Source organism: Anolis carolinensis, chromosome 1 (assembly GCF_035594765.1).
Source record: "Anolis carolinensis isolate JA03-04 chromosome 1, rAnoCar3.1.pri, whole genome shotgun sequence".
Taxonomy (NCBI): domain Eukaryota; kingdom Metazoa; phylum Chordata; class Lepidosauria; order Squamata; family Dactyloidae; genus Anolis; species Anolis carolinensis.
In genome coordinates, this window is record NC_085841.1 from 239,024,822 (window position 1) to 239,051,225 (window position 26,404).

At 42.9% G+C, this 26,404-nt stretch overlaps 1 protein-coding gene across 4 annotated transcripts; it reads right to left on the minus strand.

Moving 5' to 3' along the window:
* On the minus strand, positions 1-26,404 carry tmem198 (transmembrane protein 198). 4 transcript variants are annotated; one of them, XM_062967238.1, is made up of 6 exons: positions 26,135-26,404; positions 20,915-21,099; positions 12,163-12,413; positions 10,762-11,337; positions 6,630-6,838; positions 1-1,651 (listed from the first exon to the last, which is right to left on the minus strand). In XM_062967238.1, exons 3-6 carry the CDS (start codon positions 12,323-12,325, stop codon positions 1,505-1,507), a joined length of 1,095 nt encoding a protein of 364 aa, XP_062823308.1. In that variant the 5' UTR covers positions 12,326-12,413; positions 20,915-21,099; positions 26,135-26,404; the 3' UTR covers positions 1-1,504. The 4 variants fall into 4 exon arrangements, with proteins under 4 accessions (XP_062823308.1, XP_062823307.1, XP_008110074.1 ...); XM_062967237.1 differs by lacking the exon at positions 20,915-21,099 and having other exon boundaries at positions 26,135-26,402; XM_008111867.3 differs by lacking the exon at positions 20,915-21,099 and having other exon boundaries at positions 6,648-6,838; positions 26,135-26,384.

Consider the following 26,404-nt stretch of genomic DNA (forward strand, 5'->3'; position numbering starts at 1 on the left):
TCCTGAAAGGCTTTTTTTACTTGCGCAGCCACAGCTGGGCAGCGTTTGGCACATATACAAAAAAAGAAAGAGATAAAGACAAAACAAAGAAAACCAAAGAGTGCAAGGTTTCTGTGGTGACAACAATGGCGACTGGTGACAAAAACATGCAGTTTCCCCATGGAGGAGAGGCCTTGCTGAAGTGCACTGTATTCTCCTCTGCCCCATCCTGAAAGAGATGGCCAATTAATTCTCCCCTCCCATCGCCTCCAAAGATGTAAACAGCGAGAGACTCACTGTCTAGTCCACACAGAAATCACCCACAGACGAAGTTCAAATGCAGGGCTTTTGTTAAGTAGGGAAAAACATCCACCTCCCCACCCTGCCCAGGGCTGTGGAGATAGACAGAAAAAGGGGGTAAGTGCAGGTATAGACCTGAGGGGAAAGAGAAGAGGGCTGTAGAAATCCATTTTGTTGTTTTCCACCATCTTTCCAATGGCCCCTCTGGGCCCATCTGATATCTTCAGACCCAGCTCTTTTTGTCAATAATAAATTAATACAAATAATTGTAACAAGACTATGTACATGGGTATTTCCTCCCCAACCCGGGTCCTTCACTGTCCTCCCCACCCTCCAGAATGAGGAGTAAGGGGACTATGGGAAAGGGAGGGAGCCTCAAAAAGGCTCATTGCCTGGATACCAGTCGAATGGCCACATTGCTCTAGTTCCCCCACACTCACACTCTCACTTGCACACGTGGACAGTTACACAGCCCAGCCCAGCCTGGGTGCCCAGCCCCCCCTCCTCCCCTCCCTTCTCGAGTCACCCTTTGAGACAGAAAGCCAGGCACTGGTATGGGCAAGGGCCCCAGGGCCAGAGGAGCCCATTTCCCTGAGCTGGCTTGTTCCAGCCAGACTGAACTGAATCAAATTGTATCACTGTCATTACACAATGGGCACTTGCACCCCCTAAGATGATCCTTGGGACCAGCTCATGCAAAGACAAACTCCAGGATAAGGATTGGGTCCATCATGTGGCGAGACAGCACAAGAACGCTGCATGGTCCATCTGTATACGGGCCGCTCAGATAGTGTTGGGTGGGACACACCAGCAGGTTCTTGTCAGTTTTTTGGGAGTGGTTAAGTGTGATTAGCTTCTTCCTTCCTAGTCTTATAGCACAATGCTGATTATTATGTCAATAACTACTTTCCACATTTTTTGGCCTGGGTGGGTTGCAACCAGGTCTCTCTTCAGCCCTTTGCCCCAAGCTCTTGCTCACACTCTTCCCTTGCCCCTTGTTCTTGGTGGTTTGGTCAGAGCCAACGTAGCACTGGGGAGAATTCTGCATATACTGCAGCTTGAGAGATGCTGGACTACCTTTGCATGTCCAGGCCAGGCCCATGAATGCTAGCGATGAGCATCCCCCAAGGCTTGATGGCAACACAGGCGCTGGACAATGTCCACATGGTGTGAAGTTTGAAACCACTCATGATAGCGTCCTTGTGTTTTGGTGGGAGGTGCTGGACTATACTCGCATGGCAGGGCCAGAGCCCGTTGTCAGGGGCACAGTGGAACTGCAGTCATAGTCTATGTCAATAGCAGCATGAGTGCTGACCAAGAGACTGTTGAGAGAGGAGCCCGTCTGCCGTTCTCGGAAGCTCTGTATGTAGCTCTGCAAGAAGAGGAAGCAAAAAATTAGAATGCTACCTTTACTCCTCCACCCTTTTCCCCAACTTATTTCTGAGTAAAATCACTTCTTTTGTTCTAGAGTTTTGTGGGAAAGTCCAGGCTCCTCCTGCATATCTGCCTGGGAGAAGGAATGTTCTCAGAACTGTTCCAAAGCACTGCAGTATTATTCCTTCTGGAAGTAACCACAAAACATACCACTCTTTGCTTTTTTTGTACATTCATTAACAAATAAACTAAACTAAGCTAAACGATATCATTTCCTAAAATGGTTTCTGACCTTTCTGATAATGGCCTGGATCATACTGTAACCCAAAATGGAAAATACCCACAAAATCAATGGGACTACAAGTAGAATTCAGGTCATAGGCTGCCAGAGATGCACTGCTCTGACCAGTTGTGCTGTGACTAAAGCTGGATGCTTTCAGGGAAGTGACAAGGCTACTGTAACAAGAAAAACAAAGACTTCTTCATAGAAAAGAAGAAACTAACTTTGGTTCATCTGTGCCCCAACACAAATGGATTTTGCACCTGAATTGAGAACCCATTTGGAAACTTCTAAACCTAAGCAGCTTGGCAGACCTTCATCTACTCTCGTGTATTGTGCATGTCCAAGTCCACCAAGCCACTGTCCTATCAGTTTTGAAATCTGTTGTGAAATATTGCAGGGATTCAAAAGAGGTGCGGTACTATTGGTTTGTGTGAGGACACAGATGACCACTCAAAGATCAGTTACAGGTTCAGCAACTTGTTCATGGTCCTTGTGCCTAAGACAAATGGGTGACTGTGAAGCTTACCATTAGGTGGTGGGTCAGGACACTAAAGAACAGAAGACAGGACAGAATGCCCAAACTGAGCATCTACCCCAGCTTTGCAATCCAGTCTATAATGCTGGACAAATATGGAATTTTGTGACTGTGTTGTGGTCCTGCCTAAACTGTAAGTAGAACCGCATAGCAAAACTGTAGACAACATCAATGCTCTGGTAGAATAAAACCTTCAATCAATCTCGTACATGTTGTTTGGGCAACATGTAAGAAAGTCTAATAACCTGGGGCACCCATTTCAAAAATCTTTGTGATAAGACCTGATGTCTCTTTCAAGGTCTAAAACGTCTGTCAAATCTCACAAAAAGAGGCAGTACATTAAAAGTAAATTCAAGAGCCCTGCAAATCTCAAAGTTATGAGGGAACTGCCCCAACCCAGATGTGGATAGAAGGTAAGAAGAGTGATTTCATCATTGAGATGGAATTGTGAAAATGTTTCAGGAAGGAACCACGTGTCCAGGCATAAAACCATCTTGTTCCTATGAGGAATAAAATATGGTTCATCTGAACAAAGAGCAGTGAACTCACTCTTGTTTCACAGAGCTACAAGAAAAGCCACTTCCAGAGTCAGTCAACAGTGTCATAAAACCAATGAATGTCTCAAAGGGGCAAGTGGAAGAAGAGGTACTGAGAAGATGGAAAAACATGTTGAGATGAGCAATGGTGAGGAGACATCAAGTGTATCAGATGCTAGGTGTGATTACAGTATGGATAAGAAAGGGGATGGCTGTAATAGCCTCTGATAGTGGTGCTTATTATGGTAAGAAAGTGAATAAAAGTGATATAACTTCAGCCATTCTTGTCATAGATGTTCACGGCTGTATGTATTGTATGATAGGTAAAGGCATGGTGCTCCTGCTCTGTAGGAAGGTCTGAAAAAGGCACAAGAAGGTTCCCTTTGAAAGAGAAACCTGACCCTCCTAAGTGATGGAAATGGAGGATGATGTGAAAAAGCCCTAGCCAACTGCTTAGATCCCAAGTTAGAAAGAGGTGCAAACTGAATAGGATCAGACAGACCAAAAAAGAAGTAACTTGAGCAGTTGGTATGAAAGACTAAAGAGATCTATATATATAAAAGAGTGATGGCATCACGGCAGCGGACAAAACAACAAAAGTAAACACCCCACAACCTCGAAAATTGACAGCACAACCCCTCATCCATGCCTCTAGGTTGATACAACAAAAAGAAAAGAGAAATACATTCCTAATTAGAGGGAGAGGAATAATAGTTTTTATCCAATTGCTGCCAGTTAGAAGGCTAAGCTCCGCCCACTTGGTCTCCTAGCAACCCACTCAGCCCAGTGTTAATAAAATAATGATAAAAAAATAAATACAAATAAGACAATAAAAAATTATAAAAACACTAAAATAATTAATACAATAAAATACTATAACAAAATGACTAAAAATAATACAACAAAATAATAAAATATAATAAATAAAAAAGATAAGTGACAGTAAAATTAATTTAAAAAAATACAAATAACGTCAAATAAAAATTCCACAACAAGTTTTAACCGATACCACCACCACTTTGCCACAGCAACGTGTGGCCGGGCACAGCTAGTGTTTTATAATTCAGATGTTTTATCATTATAATCAGCAGAAGATTCAGTATTCAAAGAAGGCAAAGTCATTCATGGAGGTTTCTTGTAGCCAGACTGTCTGACCCACTTTTTATGAGCAGGGTCTTAGTGTGTCATTGACCCTGAAGGTCCTGGCACAGGTGGCCTTTTAGGAATAGTTTTCACATGAGACGTCTTGGTCTCTCTGCTTTGCGATAATTCTCTTTTACCAGGACAGCAGCAGATGGGGTAGCAGAAGCCGGTGAAATAGATGTGTGATCCAAACTGAAGGAATGACTGGGACCGAAGAAACAGATATAGACCTAGAAGCAGATGGAATTGGTACTGAAGGAACTGACATTTTTCTCATCTTATGTGGTTTTGAAAACAAAGAGGAAGCAATGTCCAAAGGTTGCACTGGGGACAGCTTCTCAAAATACTCAAGGGGAGCTCTCCAAACAGTAAACCCTCAGAGCCCTACAGAAGCTACATTTCTGTACAATATGTTCCTTTCAGAAATAAACAGAAGGAATGCCCATCAAAAAGCGAAACTTGCATTTAAAAAAGGTATTAAAAGAGGGCAGCCATAAAATTCAAGAAGAAAGGTAAGGGAAGACAGAGATGAAGTAGAAAAATAAACAGTTTGAATAAGCATGATATAAAGCAAAAGAGGGAAACTACTCAGCTGAAGGAGAAACAACCAAACAAATTATTCTGGTGGAGAGAAGAAATTATGGGATAGTAGCTTGGAGGGCAGAAACATGCACAGTACATGGGAAGAGGTATAGTTTCCAAGCTATTCAGCTCTAAAAGTTTCCAAATGTTTCCACTAGCACAAAACCCATTTGTGTGAGACACAGAGCTCATGAAGAACCGTGATTATGGCTATATTATATAGTGTTAGCTATAGCAAAACCGTGAAATGTGGCTAACAGGTGCACATTCCTAAACATCCAGTTGCCATATGGCAGGAAACCATGACCAATTGAAGTTTCGTGGCACTTTTCCTACAATGTTGGGAATGTATGCCTGCTGTTCACACTTTACAAAGTGACTGTAATGGGACACTGTCCGAGCCTTCAGTCACCTTAAAGTTTTGAATAGATATCTGATGTTCCTCCTCTGTGCATTTGAACATTTCAGTGTAAAGAGAAAGAGTGCTAGTACCATAACAGAGCACAACTTGTCCCAGGCGATTTATACCTCTGACAACACAGAAAATTAATTGGCACAGACTTATTGGATGTAATTGGTCAGCAACTGATGTGGTGAAGTAGTCAATCATTAGATATTTTTACTGTTATGCAGTGACAGTTGTGTTTATCAATTAGCAAGCTTCTTTTAGGTCCTCATTGGAAGACTAGATAGAGATTTCACTACGGCCGAAGCGAAATCTCAGCTTCTGGCTCTAAGCTAAAACTAAAGTGCAATAAACTAAAGATATCAAGCCCTGATGTAAAAGAGAGACTAAGGATCTTACCACTCAATATTGTTTTAACACTACATTCCAGTCTTACTGCCATGGAAACATTATGTGGAATTCAGCATTTTGCGGTGTATTGAGACTCTAAAGCTCTCTGGCTAAGAGTTACTGTATATACTCGAGTCTAAGCCTAGTTTTTCAGCCCTTTTTAGGACTGAAAAAAAAAACCCTCGGCTTATACTCGGGTGAGGATCCTGGTAGGCTTATATTCAGGTCGGCTTATACTCAAGTACATATGGTATATTTATTATTTTTCTCTATTATTATTGGTATTGTTAAATTTATTATTTTACTCTATTAATTATTATTTTACATTTATTATTTTACTCTATTTATTATTACATTTATTATTTTACTGCATTTATTATTATTATTATTACATTTATTATTTCACTCTTTTATTATTAAAAGGATACATAAGCACATTTACATTGAAGAAGATGAAAATAATGATTTAATCAGAGTTGAACAGTCATATCTTAAATTACAGTTTGATGTAAAGATTAAAAACCTTTAAACTACTGATGCCTCAATTAATGTAATTTTATTGGTATCTCGGCTTATACTGGAGTCAATGTTTTCCCAGTTTTTTGTGGTAAAATTAGGTGCCTTGGCTTATATTCGGGTCGGCTTATACTCGAGTATATACAGTATAATGCCCCAGGATTCCATATGATATTCCCATGACAGTTAAACCTGAATACCCTTGTAAGTCTCAGGATGTATAATTTATACTTTTTGAGGCTCAATCTCTCCTTCATATCAGGTTTCAAATTAAACTGCCAGAAGCAAGTCAAGAGCACAACTGGCTCAAAGTTTATTTAGCTACCTTCCCTCCATACACATGATGTTGTGTTTTATTTGATTGATATTTTTTGCCTGCACATGGAGACATTACTTGGTAGGTAGCCTACAGAAACCTTCCACTCTTTCGTTTTTCTAAATGCCAGAAAGAGATAGGAAGGCCAGAGGAAAAGAATCAGAGACACGCTGACTTTCTCCAATTGTCTGTCCCACTCTTGCTGTTGGACATGATTCGCAGTGTAGCAGGGAGGGTGTTACCCATTTTCTCAGCACATGCCATCCTACCCTATGGCATTCACTCACTGGAGAGAGTACATCCCCATCAAATCGGCGTACAGGGTTAGGTTTGCGACGATAGGCGGGCTCTGGTGGGTGGGCTTTGTGTTGCACATGGGGATGAGGATGTGGCCGCCTCTTCTTCTTCTTCTCCTTGTGTTCTTCCCGTTGCTTGATCCGCATCAATTGAACCCGGCGCTGCTGGCGACTGATAATCACTGTGGAAGAAAAGGGAAACAAGGCGAGAAACTCAATGAAATAAAGGCTGGCCTAAAAGGGTGAGCAGATGCCACCTCTGCAGAATGAAGCAAAAACCTAAAATAACACTTAAGATCCACCAAACCTCATTAGATGCTTCAAGACTGAGTTAGGGTTATGATTGGCAGAGCCATCATGAAGTATCAAAGAAGATGACTCAAAAATTGTATCTTTCTGAAAATGTACAGTTCCTTGCCAGGAACTACTTTTCACTGTAGCTTAGAAACAAATATTTTCTGAATTACATTCCCCAGAATCTCCAAGCCAACATGGGAATTCTGGGAGTTGTGTCCAAAAATAACTTTTTCAGGTTGTGCTGAATGACTAACCACACTCTAAGGGATTCCTATTAACTAGTTCTGTATGGTTGTTGAGAGTAATGTCTGGAGTCTTTAAAAAAAGCCAAACTTTTGCTGTAATGATACTTCAAAAACAGAGAGAAAAGGTCTTGGGATAGATATTTCCATCCATTCCTCTGCTATTGACTGTATCCTCTAAAAAAAGATTTTAAAAATAAAGATGAAATATGGCAGGTTGCAATTACATTTGCATGTAATGTGTAGTTTAGCCTTTGCAGAATGAATTGGATGGACCCTCCTAAACCTGAATTATGAGATTTAATTACATTTGGAAATTTGATCCTGATGAATTGGCAGGGACTTGAACCTTCTTTGGAATGTAGAATTTACAGATGGCATTTTCTTTTCCACTTGATAACAATAACTTGTAAATAGTTGGCCTTTCAGAAAGTAATTGTTGCCACTTTCCTTCTAACAATAAGTACCACGGGCAATTGATAGTATTAAGGTAAAATTAACAGTCTCTACATCAATATTAACAGTTTTATGAAAGCTCTAATGCAGGGGTCCTCAAACTTTTTAAGCCGAGGGCCGGTCCACAATCCTTCAGACTGTTAAGGGGCCGGATTATCATTTGAAAAAAAATACAAACAAATTCCGATGTATGACTTATTTGTAGTGCAAAAATAACAACAACAACAACAATGAAAGAACAATACAATATTTAAAAATAAAAACAATTTTAACCAACATACATTTATCAGGATTTCAATGGGAAGTGTGGTCCTGCTTCTGGCCAATGAGATAGTCAAGTTAATTAGGGTTGTTGTTGTTGTTGTTGTTGTGTGCCTTCAAGTCATTTCAGACTTTGGGTGAGCCTAAGTCTAAAATGTATTTATTATTTATTTACTGCATTTATTTACTACATTTGTATCACACCCTTCTCACCCCGAAGGGGACTCAGAGTGGCTTACAAATTATATGTACATACAATATATTATATTATTAGCATAGCACAATATTAGCATTATATATTACTATATTGATCTATACCACTATACTGTAATATTATTAGTAATATTATATGTAATATAGAATATATAATTAATATTATTATATGGTATTATTATTAGTTATATTGTATTACATTATAATATTATTATCAATATTATATGTATATACAATATATTATATTATAAAACTGAGGGCGGGGGCCAGGTAAATGACCTCGGAGGGCCGCATCCGGCCCCCGGGCCTTAGTTTGGGGACCCCTGCTCTAATGCAGTGGTTCTCAACCTGTGGGTCCCCAGGTGTTTTGGCCTACAACTCCCAGAAATCCCAGCCAGTTTACCAGCTGTTGGGATTTCTGGGAGTTGAAGGCCAAAACATCTGAGGACCCACAGGTTGACAACCACTCCTCTAACGAATCAGGAAGGTTACACTAGCAGGAAATATTTCCTATTTCCTGCTAAGCTAACTGAAAAGTCCAAATGAAACCTATTACTACATAGCCTTTTCATTCAGGATCCTCCAAAAGGACACTTCTCTCCTAATTTTGCAATGTGTAAATAATCAGTCCATTGTTTAATAATTTGGTGTTTAAAGAAATAAATTGTTCAAAATAGTAGTCTTTGAACCGATATAGCCAACTTTTTGGCCCTCTTATGGGCCTAAAGAATAACTTTGTATTCTGGTAGAAAACTGAGAAAAGGATATATCTGTAAAGCAAATTAACCAGACTAGGGACAAAGGGGCATTAAGAAACCTGCTTCTGAAGGTTAAGGTATCTCATTAAATATCCAAGTCAAAATCATCCACACCATAGAATTTCCAGTTTCTATGTGTGACTGTGAAAGCCGAACACTGACAAAAATGGACGGGAAGAAAATCTACTCATTTAAACTGTGGTGCCAAGGAAGAGGTATGTAGTAAAAGAGAATACAGTAGAGTCTCACTTATCCAACATTCGCTTATGCAACGTTCTGGATTATCCAACACAGCCTTCCTCCCACTTGGATTCACAGCTGTTTCTCTAGGCAGCAAGGACTGAACTTTTTATGGATTTAATTTCCGACAATGTTGTTACTTCAAGTTCATTTTATGCAATTCTATCTTTATTTGTAGTCAAATTGTTAGTAGCCAATGTTTTTGTAGTCAATGTTTTCAATACATTGCGATGTTTTGGTGCTAAATTCGTAAATACAGTAATTACTATGTAATATTACCATGTATTGAACTGCTTTTTTGTTGATTTGTTGTAAAACAAGATGTTTTGGTGCTTAATTTGTAAAATCATAACATAATTTGTTTAATATGCTTTTCCTTAATCCCTCCTTATTATCCAACATTTTCGCTTATCCAACATTCTGCCAGCCTGTTTATGTTGGATAAGTGAGACTCTACTGTATTAACAAGAAAAATCAAAACTTGGTAGAAGCCACAATGTGACTATTGTACTTCAAGCCTATTATGAGAACATGACACACTTGAAAAGATAACAAACCTCTGTGAAGTGGAAGGAAATAAGAAAATAGGAAAACTACATTAAGAGTGGACTGATTCAATACAAGCAGCCCTGAGCCTTGAGGCTGTAATGCCTATGCAGAACATTTGGTGACTGTGGACTCCTGGAGGTCTCTTCATTATAGAATTGTCCTAAATCAAAGGCAATTTGACAGCAAATGACAGCAAACAGAGTCTCTGCCTCAAACAATGATTAACAGCATGACCAGGGAAGGTGGTATAAAAGTTGGTGCCAAGCCTATTTTCCTTTGAATATAAACATTGTGTTAACCACTTTCAGCAGGAAGCCGTAGTCATGACACCAACAGCAATCATTAGTTGAGGAAAACCAGTTTTGAATTACCCAGTGACGCTATTGCCTGAGGGATCCTTGTAGTTGTAGTGCAAAACTAACATTTCCAAGCTCTGACAATGATAAACCCATTCCTGTTGCCTGTAATTTTGGACTAAATGTTGTCAGCCTTATGTTGGTAAACACAGTTCTCCTCGCATCTGATAAAAAGTCCTATCCACAAGGCATGGTGTACTTGCATAAGGGTTCCTCCCACACACCCCAGGCCAACGTGTAACTGACAGATATATGGCTTGTTAAGTATATCACTTCCAAGAATTTAACAGCATATTCTATTAAAAGGAAAGAAATCTTGCTTAGCAAAATCTGGGAGATGCCAGCCCCTGTGTTGGTGAGAAACTTCTTATTAGGGCGGAAAGATAGGCAGGGGAAACAGAGCTTATCATAACTCTTTGGTGGGTAAATGAACTGGATGAGCAAGGGGCTGGAAGCAATGAGGCTTCTTCACTCTCTATAACAATACTGATACCCTGAACATACACCATCTTCACTGATTTTTGAAACCATGCAGGCTGGACATGGTTAGTACATTAATGAAACATTTATTACGATCAACAGATCAGACAAAAGGTTAGTACATGGAGCTGAAACTATTAGATAAACAAGGGTTCTTCAGGGAGAGCTATGATACTAGATGAAACGTCTAACTATAAGACAGATTCCAGTGTTCCCAGACCCCAATATATCCACCCTGCAGCACTGAACCCACCTTCAGTGTGTGAGTATCCCTCAGCGGTGACTTTCCACTGCACCAGGACGCCCAGCAAAGCCAGGATGGGCCAAGTACCCAGGATGACCCAGCTGTACCAGCAGATGGGCCGGGAAGGCGCCACCTTGACACGCTCATAAACATACTGCAGCAGCAGAAAGAGCTCGACAAAGTAGTCAGCCGTGGCAGTCATGACGGCACTGCCAAAAACAGCGGTGGATAGCGTGGTGAAAAGTCGCTGCCACTGCAGGGTAAGCACGGCACACAGCATGCCCACACCGAGCAGCAAGCCGATGGGGATCCAGACAGTCGGTGGGTGGTAGAACTGCTCCATTACCACCAAGGCGGCCACAGCCAGCAGCAGCCCTAGCATCAGGCCGACCATGAAGAGCCCGACACTGCGTACTAGCATGGTGACCAGCCCGCAGAGCACACCAATGCCCAGCCCGATGCCCACAGAGGCCTCCACACTCAGCTGAGTGTCCAGCACCCGCTCCTTGTAGCACAGCATGAAGATGATCACTGAGCCAAACATCAGCCCTGTCAGGAACATCACTGCCTTGAAACATCGGTACCCTTAGGGAAGAGGAGAACAGACATTAATATCTGTGGAGGAGAAAGAGGGATACAGTATATTCATAAAAATTATGAATAAAAGTTATAAAAATAATAAATTAGGCACTAACAATTTGCTGTTCTTTTTATGACCACCAAAATCTGTTCCCCTGGGTAGTCATTTATGATCTCACCATGTCTAATGGTAGGTCTGACCTTGTAGCCAGCAGTAAATGACAAATCCTAATATCAAGCATGTTCTATCTTTTACTTTGGCATTCTTTGATTCTGCACTTGGCTCTGTAATAGATGAGTGGAAGCATCAAAGTGTCCCAAGGAAAGTCAGCTAATCTTTTGTCCTGGGATTTTGCTGTGCTTAGCACAGGAACCCAGCCAAGAAATGCAACCTCAGGGGGATGTCACCAAGGCTATTTTTTGAGTCTGCTGCTGCCAGAGACACACTGTGACACCGGCATATGCTGGTTTAGCCCAGGTCACTCACGGAGCCCACTGGCTCCCATCAAACAATGCTGAAGGGGCTCCTTGGGTAAAATAGGGCGGTGCTGGTGCATGCCACCATAGCAAGATGGGAAGCTTCCCATGTTGCCACAGGAAGCCATGGGGGGAAGCTGCACAATCGACGCTTCCCCCATGGGATCTCTCTTTACTGAAGTTGGGCAGTACGAAGCATGGGGCGCCAAGTTCCCCATGCCCCCCAATGATGCCGAGTGACTCCAGCGGCCGTGTGCCAAGGACTTTCATTCTGCAAACCTAGGAAGGGTACTCAGGGAAATGGAACTCCTGAAGGCCCTATGCCACTCCTGCAGTTGTCCTTTAGTTGCTCACCAAAAAAGCAGTAGATGATCCCAAAGAGGCAGCACATGGCACACACCACCGATGGCACCACTTGGTAGCGTCGCTCAATCTCCTGCTCACAACTATGCATCCGATCCTGGCCCGGTGCATGGGGCAGAAGCGGAAAGCGCAGGGTCTGTACCGTTGACGTCATGGCTCTTCAAGGTCTCTGAAATGACTTCAGGCTTCCCACTCCCTCCCTGTTGCCTGTGGAAAACTTTGCCTCATGGCATTTCTTCCATCTGTGAAGAGAGGAGAGGACAAGAAAGGGATTTTAAATCAACTTTTATTCAGAAATAAAGAAAAAATAAATAAGAAGGACAATACAAAAAACAGATTTTCATAATAGTAAAATTAAAGTCTAGTCGAGTCCGACTCTGGGGGTTGGTGCTCATCTCCATTTCTAAGCCGAAGAGCTGGCATTGTCCGTAGACACCTCCAAGGTCATATGGCCAGCATAACTGCATGGATCGCCATTACCTTCCCGCTGAAGCAGTACCTATTGATCTATTGATTTGCATGTTTTCAAACTGCTAGGTTGGCAGAAACTGGGGATAAAACAGGAGCTCATCCTGTTCCACAGATGCAAACCACCGAACTTCCAGTCAGCAAGTTCCCCAGCTTAGTGGTTTAACCCACTGCGCCACCGCAGCCCCTATTTTCATAATATATACAGTAGAGTCTCACTTATGCAACATTCGCTTATCCAACATTCTGGATTATCCAACACAGTCTGCCTCCTGCCTGGATCTACAACTGTTTCTTTAGGCAGCAAGGACTGAATTTTTTATAGATTTAATTTTCACCAGTGTTGTTACTGTAAGTTCATTTTATGAAATTCTATCTTTATTTGTAGTCAATTTGTTAGTAGCCAATGTTTTTGTAGTCAATGTTTTAATACATTGCGATGTTTTGGTGTTACATTCATAAATACAGTAATTACTACATAACGTTGCTGTGTATTGAACTGCTTTTTCTTTCAATTTTCTTTCAATATGATGTTTTGGTACTTAATTTGTAAAATCATAATGTAATTTGACGTTTAATAGGTTTTTCCTTAATCCTTCCATATCATCCAACATTTTTGCTTATCCAACATTCTGCCAGCCTGTTTATGTTGGATAAGTGAGACTCTACTGTAACACAAAAACTACTACATCTAACAAACCTACATCTAAAACAAACACAGTAACCTAAGATAGACGTACTAAACACATACAAGACACACAACTATTAAACTATTCAAGCTTCATGTGGATTATCTGTTCTTACTTGTTATTATCCTACTCCCTTTAGATAACACTATATAACCACACGTCTACTTTTAATAACATTTCTCTAATGCATAAATCCAGTAGTTGAAGTTTTCCCCCATTATTGCTGTGAAAAGACGATAAGTAATTCAAAATCTTCCTTAAAATTGATCAAAGATTTCTACTTGGTTCAGCAAAGTCAGTTTGTCCATCTCAGTCTGCAGATCTTTGTCAGCCATTCTTCTTAACTGGTTCCTTTCATCTCTGTACATAGACTTCTTAACTCACAGCAGTTATATATTATAGTAATCTTCCATATTTTCTTTCTACCATGCCCAACAAATAAAACTCTGGTTTGATCATAATTTTAACTTTAACAATTCATTCCAGCACCTTATGTATTTGAGTCCAGTATTGCAGGGCCTTTTTGCAAGACCACCACATATAATAAGATGTCCCAACATTTGGCTCACATTTCCAACATTTCCTAGAACTGCCTTTATACATCTTAGAAAGTCTCTCTGGCATTAAGTATACCACCTATGCACCAGCTTATAAAAATATTATTTCAAAGTCAACTTCAAACTCTTTGAGCTTCCTTGGAGGTCCATTAAGGTACCAACCAGTAGTACCACTTATGCATAAGGACTTCAACTATATGTTGGAGGCAAAAATGCCACCATCTCATAGGAATGACGCCTTCACCTCTCTCCAGCAGCACAGCTGTTCCACCAAGATGTTCAGAAAAAAACACCTCCGTTTTAGTGGAGGCTGCGAGAGGCAACCAACAACCAGGAATAAAAATATGTGACACAGTCAAAAATGTGAGCACCACCAACTCTCTGGCTCTGAGTCAAATCCAAGCAGACATTACTGGAAGGCAGAAGAAGCTGCATTGAGCATGAAGAATACATTACAAGAGGTAGAACAGGCCCCTGACTAGTATCCCTTCCCAAACCTATCCTTTGGATGGTGCTTAGGATCCCATCATCCTTGCTCCATCTCTGCTTTTTACAAAAAGTTTCTCTTCAAATCATCTCAGGCTGCCAACACTACTCTGCATCATATTCCCTGACGAAACATGCTAAGAGCGATCTGAGGAGCAGCTGATCAGAGACAGGACAACATCTTGCCAAAATTGGATGGTGGTGGTGGTGGTGGTGGCTATAAAGAGAACGATCATCGTATGGTCTCCATGGCAACCAAGGGAAGAGCAGATGCATTCACCCCCACATCCACACAGACTTAGTTTATAGCTCATATAGAAACAGTAGAGAGGGCTGTGAGTCACCAAAGGAGCGGGGTTGCAGTTTGGAAAAGTATCGCTCAAAAATCTGAGTGTCATTAATGGTATGAATACATGCCTGGCTACCATCCAGATGAAAAATCGTTGGCTAACAAATGGGTTTGCCCTCCCCTCAAAATTTGCCACTGGACAGTCATGAGCCATAGCAGCAGATAACAATATCTTAGAATCATAAATTATAGAATTGTAGAGTTGGAAGAGACTCCAAGGGCCATCCAGTACAACCCCTTGCTATGCAAGAAGACCTAATCCAAGCATTCCTGACAGGTGGTCATCCGACCTCTGCTTAAATGCCTCCAGAGGAGGAGACCCCACCACTCTCTGAGGCAGCATATTTCACTGTGACTGTCAGAAAACTCTTCCTTAGGTTTAGATCAGTGGTTCCCAACTTTTTTTTTTACCAGGGACAACTCTCCAACTTTAGTACCAAAGGGGTTACGATTCGAATCAGTTTAGATTGGGTTTGGTTATTTGGGGTACTGATTCAGAAAATTGCATTGGATAGACCACATCAGCTCTAGTTTCTGATACAGAACATATGCCATCTGGTAGTCACCATCTGCTCACCCACAGAAAACCATATTTAATAATCTAGAACTGATGTGGTCTATCCAAGGTTTTCTGAATCAGCACCCCAAATAACCCCAGGAACAGGCCTAAAAATGAAGACACTAAGGCACCCCCACTTCCATGTGCCACATGAAATGGCTCTGCTCAGGAGGAGGAGAAGCAGCAGTCAGGAGGCTTGTTGTTGTGCCTTTCATGGATAGTCAGCCTCTCCCCTCCTGACATCCCTGTTGCCTCGGCATTATAAGAGGGTTTCGCAAAACCAGTTGCTTTTGTTGCAATGGTGTAGTAATGATGAGGTTTTTCTTTTTCATGTCAGGAGCGACTTGAGAATCAGCAAGATACTTCTGGTGTGAGAGAATTGGCCATCTGCAAGGACGTTGCCCAGGGGACGCCTGGATGTTTTGATGTTTTACCATCCTGTGGGAGGCTTCTCTCATGTACCTGCTGGAGCTGATAGAGGGAGATCATCTACACTCTCCCTGGGTTGGATTCGAACCGGCAACCTTCGGCTCAGCAACCCAGCCTTCAAATTATCAGTCCTGCCGGCACAAGGGTTTAACCCACAGCGCCACCAGAGATTTGATGATTCACCATCATTCTTCAATAGAATCATAGAGTTGGAAGAGACCTCATGGGCCATTCAGTCCAAACCCATTCTGCCAAGAAGCAAGAAATCGCATTCAAAGCACCCCCGACAGATGGCCATCCAGCCTCTGCTTAAAAGCCTCCAAAGAAGGAGCCTCCTCTACCAATAGAGAAGACTAAAGCCTTTTAAAAGAACAACTTGAGCCTTGAGAGTTATAATGATGTCAAATTACATTAATTCTGCAATGTAGATGTACCCTATGTGAGAGAAAGAAACACCATGAAGAAAGTGTGGGTAAAATGAGCCCTTATTCCCTGCTTCCTTTGCTGCCCAGGAATGGGGTCAAGAGCCTGAGAAATCTCTCTCTTTCTTTCTCTTTCCCTCTTCCTCCCACCCGTCTCTTTCTCCTCCCACCTTCCATTGCCAATGAGCGCCAGGACTGAAAGCATCTCCTCTTCTGATTAGTCTTTCTCTGTTGCTAAGGGAGGCAAAGCATTTTCCAATTGGCCAGTGACAAATAGCCAAAGACGGCCTTCTCCTGGCTATATCTTTTTCCGCTTTGTTTCAACAATCCAGCCTCTTTCATACAAACAGCCTGCAACTCCCCCCACCCCTGCATCCCAGCTTGGCTTTCCCTTACAATGCGGCGGCACAGAAATACTGATTTGTCCCCCATCTACTGTACCTATCAGTCCCCTCAGTCTTGAATTCAGTCTTGCATCTTCCTTGGATCGCTTGCTAATGCCCCTTTATTCAAATCTGATGGTTCCTCCATCACGTGATGCCCCTCAGACAGGCCCACAGTGAGCAAATGCAACCTCATAAACTTCATAGGGCTTTCTTAGGCAAGGAACACTCAGACGTGGTTTGGCCTGGCCCTTCCTCTGAAACATAGCCAACAGCACCTGGTATTATTTGGCAATCCTCCATCCAAGTACTAACCAAGGCTGAGCCTACTTATAGAATCATAGAGTTGGAAGAGACCTCATGGGCCATCCAGTCCAACCCCCTGCCAAGAAGCAGGAAAATCACATTCAAAGCACCCTTGACAGAAGGCCACCCAGCCTCTGCTTAAAAGCCTCCAAAGGAGGAGCCTCCACCACACTCAGTGGCAGAGAGTTCCACTGCTGAACAGCTCTCGCAGTTAGGAACTTAGCTTCCAAGACCAACCAGGATCTGGAATAGCTAGGGAAAAGCAGTTGTTTCTATGAAAAGGCTATCCAGGGCATTGGGTGGGGAGTGACAGAGAGGCCCGTGACCTGATTTTGGAGAGTCATGTGTAATCCAAGTTGACAAATGGCCCCTGATGAAAATATCCTGAAGTTTAAAGCTCTTTATCTTATGATAAAAGAGGATCCAAGTTTTAGGTTTTTATTCAAAGCACACACACTTTGGCATAAAATCTTCTGATGGAAGGCCTCCTCTACTGCAGCTGATGAAGACCATACCTCTGGGCTTTCCCTTAGTTAACCAACACACAGAATAATCCTAAAGAGTTGGGGATTTGGCTGCATACATGGCAATCTCCTCCTGTAACAACCTGCATGTCTCTTGGTATGTATTTCTTGCATCTGCCATTGCATTCAGAGACATATAGTTCACCTACACCAGGCATGGGCAAACTTTGGCCCTCCAGGTGTTTTGGACTTCCACAATTCCTAGCAACCAATAGTCTGTTAGGAATTGTGGGAGTTGAAAACCAAAACACCTGGAGGATAGAAGTTTGCACATGCCTGACCTACACTGTAGAATTAATGCAGTGACATCACAGTAACTGCGATGGCTCAGTATTATGGAATCATGGCAGTTATGGGCTTCTCTGCCAGAGGGCTGGTGCCTCACCAAACTACAGCTCCCAGGATTCTATAGCAATGAGCCATGGTGGTTAAAGGGGTATCAAATTTCATTAATTCTACAATGGGTTGGCAACACCTGAGAGCACTTTCCTAGTGGCAGCACCACTTATATTAGAACTCCCTGCTCTAAAAGATTTGGACTCCTTTCAATGGTATATTGAAGGCCTTTCTTCTTAAACAAGCATTTTATTTATCGCCACTTGAGTGGATAAGAGTAGTTTTTGCTACTGCCTTTTAACCCCCTTTGCGGAGGAGAAAATACAGTAATGTTTTAAAAGTAAGCCCATAGATTAATCTTAAATCTCAAATGTTCCCTCAAGCCATAGCAGTCCATTAGGTTGTGAAGGGTGAATAAAAATACTAACTATAGATACTATCATGCCTACCGGTGAAAACTGATAATTTATTAACCTATTAGAAAGTAATCATGCTGTGCATGTAGCCACATGACAAGCAGCTGGCCATCTGTCATGTCTTCCAAATCAGTCAAAAGCGCTTTAATCCACAGCCATTCCCAATTAGAAATCAAGGGCAACTGGGGGAATAGTCAACTTCACCCGATGTATAAACATAGATGACTGGCTCCTGGCTCACTAGATGATTAAACAGTCATTTAAATTCATCTTTTATATTAAAACTGTCTTAGTCACAAGAAGTCATGACTATCAGATCCATGAACTATGGCAAACATTGTCAATATAGCTGGATCACAGGCCACCATTGCAGTGTATAGTTTAAAAGGACAGTAATATCAAAGCTAGCAGGAAGGCAGTTCTTGTTCATTCCTGCATTGAATTAAATACTTAGAAGATTGCTTTATAACAGTTAGAGGAGCAACAGTCAAGGAGACCATTAAGAAACACAGAGCTAGTGATCTTAAACTGGAGACAAAACCAGAAGAAAATGAAAGCTGCATTTTAACTGCAAAGAAACAGTGTGACTGACCAAGAAAAGCATGTTTTCACTGTAGTGTCCCAAATATGAGGAATTGAGGTCAAGAAACATCTTTAAATTATTGGAGCATGCATGCTTTACCATGAAGAATTGCTAACTGAAAGCTGCTTGATCCTGAAAGCTGCATCCCTCTGTTTAGCTTCCTGCCACATGATTAGAAAAGGACCTCGAAAAGCAGTGGATTTCAGCAATGTGACATTCATGTCAGGTCTATATGTTGAGGTGGGTGTATTTTAAACCAGGGCCTCCCATAAATCCCCATATCATGGAAAAGTATCTCAAGGTTCACTTAAAAATGCAAAGAGCTTTTGCTGGATCACAACAGACAGGCATCCTTAGTCCAGCATCCTGTTTCTATGGGAAATGTATAAGCAGGACTTAAAGAGTGGCCCTGTTCTGTCACATGTCCTTAATATTTTCTTAGAATTATTTGCTGATAAATATAGAGCTCGGCTTGGAAAGAGCTGGGGCAAAAGTCTTGTTTTTGTGCAGACAGTTTATGCCATGGCATCTTGTTGAACTCATAGATCTCTTATGGCCCAATCATATGAATGCCTGATGAGAAATCCCACTGAATTCAATGATGCAGATGCCCAGATAAATACACATAGTACTGCAACCTGAAGATCAAGATGACGTTGAAGGAAAGGTGCTATGAAACCACAAGACAATCTTCTGCTGGTATAAGGAATCTGCAAGATTCCGAGTTATAGAAGTTCATTGTGGCAGTGTAACCTGAGACCTTACATAGCTAGGGCTTGATAAAACTGAAATGCTTCTACTTTTGGAGAAAATGCAGGTCCAATTAAAATCACCTCACCTAGTTTCCATCTCTGAAAATCACACAAATCCACTAACACAAAATGTTCCATGACAGCAACATTTGGAACAATGCCTGTAATTATGTGACAAAGTCAGCTGAAACCTAAATGGGGAAAATCCAGCCCCATTCAGTTTTTTTCCATGTCAGGAGCGACTTGAGAAACTGCAAGCCACTTATGGTGTGAGAGAACTGGCTGTCTGCAAGGACATTGCCCAGAGAACGCACGAAAGTTATGATGTTTTTACCATCCTTATGGGAGGCTTCTCTCATGTCCCCGCATGGAACTGGAGCTGATAGAGGGAGCTCATCCGTGCTCTCCCTGGATTGGATTCGAACCGGCAACCTTCAGGTCAGCAACCCAACCTTCAAGTCATCAGCCTGCCGGCACAAGGGTTTAATCCACTGCGCCACTGGGGGCTCCTGCCCCAAACAGTGACTTCCTACTACATTTCTAAATGGTTTTTCTCTGTAGCACAGCCCTTCTAGCTCTTCTCCCAACCCTCCCTGTTTGCATGTGCCCTGTTGTTACCTAGAGAGGAAGGCAGGCCAATGCAATTCAACTTTAGATACCTGCTCTGTAAAAACTGGCTCTTGTTCTGTGTGGCAGCCATCCATATACATCTGAGGAGAACCCATTGCCTGCCATGTCCCTGCCCTGTGAGATAAGGAAACTCATACTTTGGCCAATCATCTTCCCTAGTAAAGGGAAGGCTCAAGTTCCCAATTCCCTACAGCAGTGGTTCTCAACCTGTGGGTCCCAAGATGTTTTGGCCTTCAACTCCCAGAAATCCTAACATCTTGTAAACTGGCTGGGATTTCTGGGAGTTATAGCCCAAAACACCTGGGGACCCACAGGTTGAGAACCACTGTCCTACAGGCTCCCTTCATGTGCTGCATCCACCCAGGCAAACACTGCACCCACATATTAAGAAGCAAGACTGACATCTTCATATAAAACTAGTGGATGTTTTCTATGAAGAGTAGAAAGACTTCCTTCCCGATTGCATGAGATAGCGTGATAACAATTGTTCAAGAAACCTGGCCATCTCACAAAGGAGCTGAGACCAATACTGTAGCCCTAGTTTCTTAGTGAGGAAGTTCATCAGGAAGAGAGGCCGTGATGTTGTTTAAGTTGTACAGCATGTAATGAAAACTCACCCAGCAGAAAATCTGTGGAAAAAATCAAATAGACTCCGCCTTTCCTGACGGGGTGCTGCTGCAGGGTGCAAAACACTGGCATCAAGTTTGTTGAAATTTGTTGAGTCTAAAGGAAAGGTGTGAAGGCACACACTGCCATTCCAGTAAACTTTTTACCTGTAGGCTAGGGTGAGACACACCTACAGATAGGATCTGTTTATGTGGCAGGGAATCCTCAGCTCCTTATCCTCTTCTTACCTTGCGGATTACTCTGGCAGCCTGCTGAAAAGCTCCTCGCACAAGAATCCTATTAACCCAGGAGCAACCCAGGGGAGTGGTACTCTGAGGAGTGGCTGAAGTACAGGACCCTGCTTGACCCCCCGCAAACAGAGGAGACCCCAGGGCCCAATGTTCTAGGCTTAGGAAGCACTGTGCAGACTTGTCTGGAAGACAGAAAAAAGACAGGGGCATTTTCAAAGGGGATGGATAGAGAGAGATATATATATGAAGGGAGTTGGGCTTTAAAAAAAACCTGATTTCATAATACTTATATTAGAAGTGCCACCTGGCACAAAATACAAATAATCTATGAGTGACTGTAATGAGAGTAAGTGTCACTAATGTATAGAGCTGGCACTGTCTGCTATAATCTGCTAACAATTTCCAGTTTTGGTGGTTTGGCAATTATACAGTTGGTTCCTTTCTGAAGGCCTGACTAGTGGCAGATGGTGCCTTCCAATGGGGTGAGAATTTGTCCTGGGTTTTAGTCTTAACTTTGTAGAGGTGTACAACTCTAGTGTAAAACAGGTTCCACATCTTGGACATCCCCTTTAAAATTGGGATTAAAACCCCGATAGCATCCATCACCCCACTTTCATGGAAGCCATGAGTAGCCTCTGAGAATGTCCTCTCATTTTCCCTGATGCTTCTCTGTCCAGTTAAACTGAGACTCTGAGAAGTGAATGTGCCTCTTGTTTGTGTGTGTGTGAATGCAAAACAAAAACAACACCCACATGTTTATATTTTTCTTTAACTTTTGCATAGCGAAAGCCAGACAACTTGAAAGTGGCAGGAATAAATATAATATGGAAGTTTTTTTTCATTTAGTAAGGAGATTGGAGAATAAAAAATATATATTTGAAGTCAGAGTAATCCTTGTTCAGACACATTATGTATGTCCCCATCCTATATCTCTCCCTGTTGCTTAAGAATGACTAGCTTAGGATCTTCCCCGTTCTGCTCTGTCAATAGATTATTGCAAAGCTCTGGTATGTAACAGATGTTTTGTGCCTGTAGCTAATGAGTCTGAAGGAAATTAGCTATGGAGACAGATTCCACTTTCCTGGAGTATGTCTGGGTTATAAGTCCCCTGAATACCACAAATTGCGGGAAAAGTGATTCTACCTAGACATTAGGAAAAGCTTCCTGATGATGAGAGCTGTTTAACAGTGAAATGTGCTGCTTTCTAAGAGGGTGATGGAGTCTCCTTCTCTGAAGGTATTTAAGTAAAGCCTGGATGACCATCTGTTGGGGATGCTTGTGTGTCCCTGCATGACAGGGATTTGGACTGGATGGCCCTTGTGGTCTCTTCCAACTATATGAGTCTATAAATCTACTAGCTTTGTCTGGCCACGCGTTGCTGTGGTTTATGGGAATCATTTGTTGGCCAGGTGGAATAGCAGTGAATAGCCTTGCAGCCTCAAAGCCATTCAGTGCTTTTCAACCTGGCCAACCAAGATTTCCCCTAGGTGAAAAATCTCCAGGCTTTGAAGCCATGAGGCTACTCCGTCCCATTCAACCTGGCCTAGCAAGTATGCCCTATGTAGAAAGCAGCCAGGCTTTTAAGCTGCAAGACTATTCAGTGCAATTCAATCTGGCCAAACAATGATTCCGCTACAAAGGAAGTAGCCAGGCTTCAAAGTGGCTCTTTGATTGAGGGTGCTACTCCAGCTACTCCAGAAAATGGCCAGGCTTTGAGGTTGCAAGGCTATTCACTGCTATTCCACCTGGCCAACAAATGATTCCCATAAGCCACAGCAATGCATGGCCGGGCAAAGCTAGTTTATATATATATAGATAGATGATCCCCTTTGCTACCCCATTTTGTGCAAATCTCATTCTCATATATATTGTATCTCTACACTATTTTGGTCCAAGAAGCATCCAGCTACACAGCTGGGCAATTTGTGCCTCTCTAGATGTTGCTGAGTTAGAACTACCCCATACCTCACCACAGTTTATTCTGGCTCAGGGACTGATGGGAGTTGTGATCAAACAATATCAGGAGAGCGATATATTCCCATCCCTGCTTTGGTTAACTGAGCACATCTTATTATTGCTATGAGAAATGCTGCCTTTTTCCATTCTTAGGTTTGCAGTCACTTCCACAACAGAGGATTTGTTGAACTAGTTTGTTTGAACTCTCACCAGCTACGCAGGTGGCTCAAGCCTCATTGTTGACAGTTATTAGCCCCAAAGTCCTAGTAAGGTTAAAACACAGGATGATAGCATTAAATCAACTACAAAAAAGTGCAAACCCTTCTCTTTGTTGTCTGGAAAACAGCACTTCTTTAAAAATAACAATGAGCGAGTGACATGTGTTACCATATAAGCAAATACATTCATTATGCTTTCCTGTGCACTTTGTCACAAGAACTAAGCATTATCGAAGTTATAGGAGATAAATATGCACAAGACTGGGTGGGTTATAAATATTAGATGGAAATTACAATGTCTTGATAGAATATAATAAAGTTCCACCAATTTCTCCTTTTACCAGAGAAGGAGACAACTGAAATTTTGACGAACCTCTAAAATCTAGGTGAGTCTAGATTAGTGATGCCCACAAGCTGGTCTTCCAGGTGTTCTGCATTCAGCTCCCAGACCTTTGGCCAAAGTGGCTGAGCTCCTGGAGGATGAGGTCCAAAATAGGACCAGAGTTTGGCATTCACTAGTCTATGTAGGGGCTTCTTAAACTTTTTCCACTTGTGACGTCTTTCCACCCAAGACATATTTAGGAGACCCCAGGTATCAAGGTATATAAAATAGGTATAAAAATCTAACATTTACTGAAGCAAATCACCATTTGCAAGGCTTGCTAAACAGGCTGATATTCTTTTTTGTGTACACCTGAAGCATTTTCTGCAGAGTCCACTGTAAACACTAGTCAACAGATTTGTGTAAATGAGTGGTGTGCAGAAATCTTTTACTGTTGCCAAAAATGTTCATGGCCCCAACACTGAGCCGAGGGGATTCCCAGTTTAAAGAGCCTGGTTCAACACATTTGCAGCTTCCTCTTTTTATTTGCAACAATTCCACCTGCATTGCTGTGAGTTTTCCGGGCTGTAAGGCCATGTTCCAGAAGCATTTTCTTCTGATGTTTTGCCCACATCTATAGCAGAGCATTTGATGAACCAATCGGGACACAGCATATTATTTGAGGACACAGAAATGCTGGACCACTCTAACAACTATCTTGTCAGACTATACAGAGAAGCCATTGAAATCCACAAACTTGTGGACAATTTCAACAGAAAGGAGGACACCATGAAAATGAACAAAATCTGGCTCCTAGTATTACAAAACCTCTAAAACCAGGACAGTAAATAAAGAGCAACACTAAAAAAAAGAATTCCACACAGGAAACAATCAGGGCCAGTTAAACCTGCCAACAAAGGATTCCAAGCAAGAAGCCACCAGGCTTAGAAGCTGCAAAAACATTCAATGCTAATCAAGGTGGCCAAATGCAACATTCACATCTGCCTCCAACAGACAAGAGTTCTTTCTCTCACCCTGGACCTTCCACAGATATATAAACCCCACTTGCCTAGTTTCTAACACTTCACAACCTCTGAGGATGGCTGCCATAGATGTGAGCAAAACGTCAGGAGAGGATGCTTTTGGAACATAGCCATAGCCTGAAAACTCACAGCAACCCAGTGATTCCGGCCGTGAAAGCCTTTGAAAAGTCCACCTGCCTTTTGCTCTTCCTCCAAGGTGGTGTCCTAAACTGATCCAACCATGCCCCCACTTCTATACCCGACCCATTTCCTTCCCCCCCCCCTCCTCCTCCTCACTGCCTGGCACATAACGGCCTTTGTCTAGTCCTGCACCGTCCCTTCCTTCCACTTCCTTGCCTGTCCCTGTCATGGTGGACCCCGACTCAGGTGGCACCTTTGTTTGGGACTGCTGGATCCCACCAGGGAAGCCGCAGGGTTGCTAGGGAACATTGCTGCAAAGGCTTCAGGGGACCTGCTGGGCTCCCTTTGTTTGGGGCAAGGGGACCCTAGAAATGTCTCTGCCAGAACACAGTGCCAGGCTTTGCTTAGAAGGAGGTAAGAGGCACTGCTTCTGGATTTTCATCTAGGTTCTGGGCTTTGAAAGCACACCCTTTGTTTACACGTGTTTTAGACATACATCAGGCAAGGTTTGGGGTTTTTCTTCTCCCAAACGGGGGACCACATGCATAAGGTTTTTTTAAAAAAAATTCCCTTCCGCACATCCTAAGGAATGCCATCACAGAGAAATAGGGAAGTTGTTAGATTGCTGTGAGTTTTCCGGGCTATATGGCCATGTTCCAGAAGCATTATCTCCCGACGTTTCACCCACATCTATGGCCGGCATCCTCAGAGGTTGTGAGTTCTGTTGGAAACTAGGCAAGGGAGGCTTAGATATCTGTGGGAGAAAGAACTCTTGTCTGTTGGAGGCAAGTGAGAATGTTTCAATTAATCACCTTGATCAGCATTGAATAGCCTTTCAGCTGCAAGGTCTGGCTGCTTCCTGCCTGGGGGAATCATAGGAGTTGGGAGGTGTTAGCTGGCCCTGATTGTTTCATGCCTGGAATTCCCCTGTTTTCAGAATATTTCCTGTCCTGATTTTAGAGCTTTTTAATACTGATAGCCCCATTGTGTTCATGTTCATGGTTTCCTCCTTTCTGTTGCAATTGTCCACATGCATATTGTGGATCTCAGTGGCTTCTCTGTGTAACCTGACATGGTGGTTGTTCGAGCAGCCGAGCATTTCTGTGTTCCCAAAGAATAATACGCTGTGTCCAGGCTGGTTCGTGAAGTGCTCTGCTATGGCTGATTTCTCTGGTGGTTGTGTTGATTTCCAAGCGGTCGGGGGACGTTTCTTTTGTTCCCGGCCGAACGAGCCTTCAAGAAAGGGAGCCGGGGATTGGAAAAGGGCAGCTCTGGATCGGATCCCTGACAGCAGGAGAGCCCTTTGTGCTGGGAAGAACAGCGGCCTTCTTCTCCGCCGCTTGATTGTACACAAAGCTCTCCGATCTCGGGGGCAGAGGCGCCCCAAAGGGAAGCCTAACCCTCGCCCGCCCCACTCGCCTTTTCCTTCCTCCTTTCCGGCAGGAAGGCACAGCGCGGCCATGGCTGGCTTCCATTGCTCGGGTCCCTCTTTGTGCTCCCCCTACCAGCTCTCCCTCCCTCGCTCCCTCCTTCTCTTTGGCTTCCCCGCTTTTCTTACCTGCTCGGCCGGGTCTCGAACCTGCAGCGCCAGAGCTGGCCCGGTGCTGAGGGACAGCTCCGCGTGACGTCACCGCGCAGGTCTTCTCTCTGTATGTGTCTTTCTCCTTCTCCGCCGCGCGCCCCAAAAGCGGAGAAAGTCGGGCGCGCGCCCCGGGCCGCACAGAGGCCGCTTTCTTCCTTCCCTTCCCTTCTCTTCCCGCTCCTCCCTCTTCCTGATGTGGCAGACCGCCCCCGACTCCCCTCCTCTCCTCTCTCCAGGCTCCGCGTA

Bases quoted from the DNA above. Each gene is read 5' to 3' on its own strand.
- tmem198 (XM_062967238.1), bottom strand. From the start codon at position 12,325: ATGACGTCAACGGTACAGACCCTGCGCTTTCCGCTTCTGCCCCATGCA. The intron at 11,338-12,162 runs GTGAGCAACTAA...CTCTTCCCTAAG, and splicing joins GATCATCTACTGCTTTTTTG to GGTACCGATGTTTCAAGGCA. The intron at 1,652-6,629 runs GTAGGATGGCAT...CTCTTCTTGCAG, and splicing joins CAGTGAGTGAATGCCATAGG to AGCTACATACAGAGCTTCCG.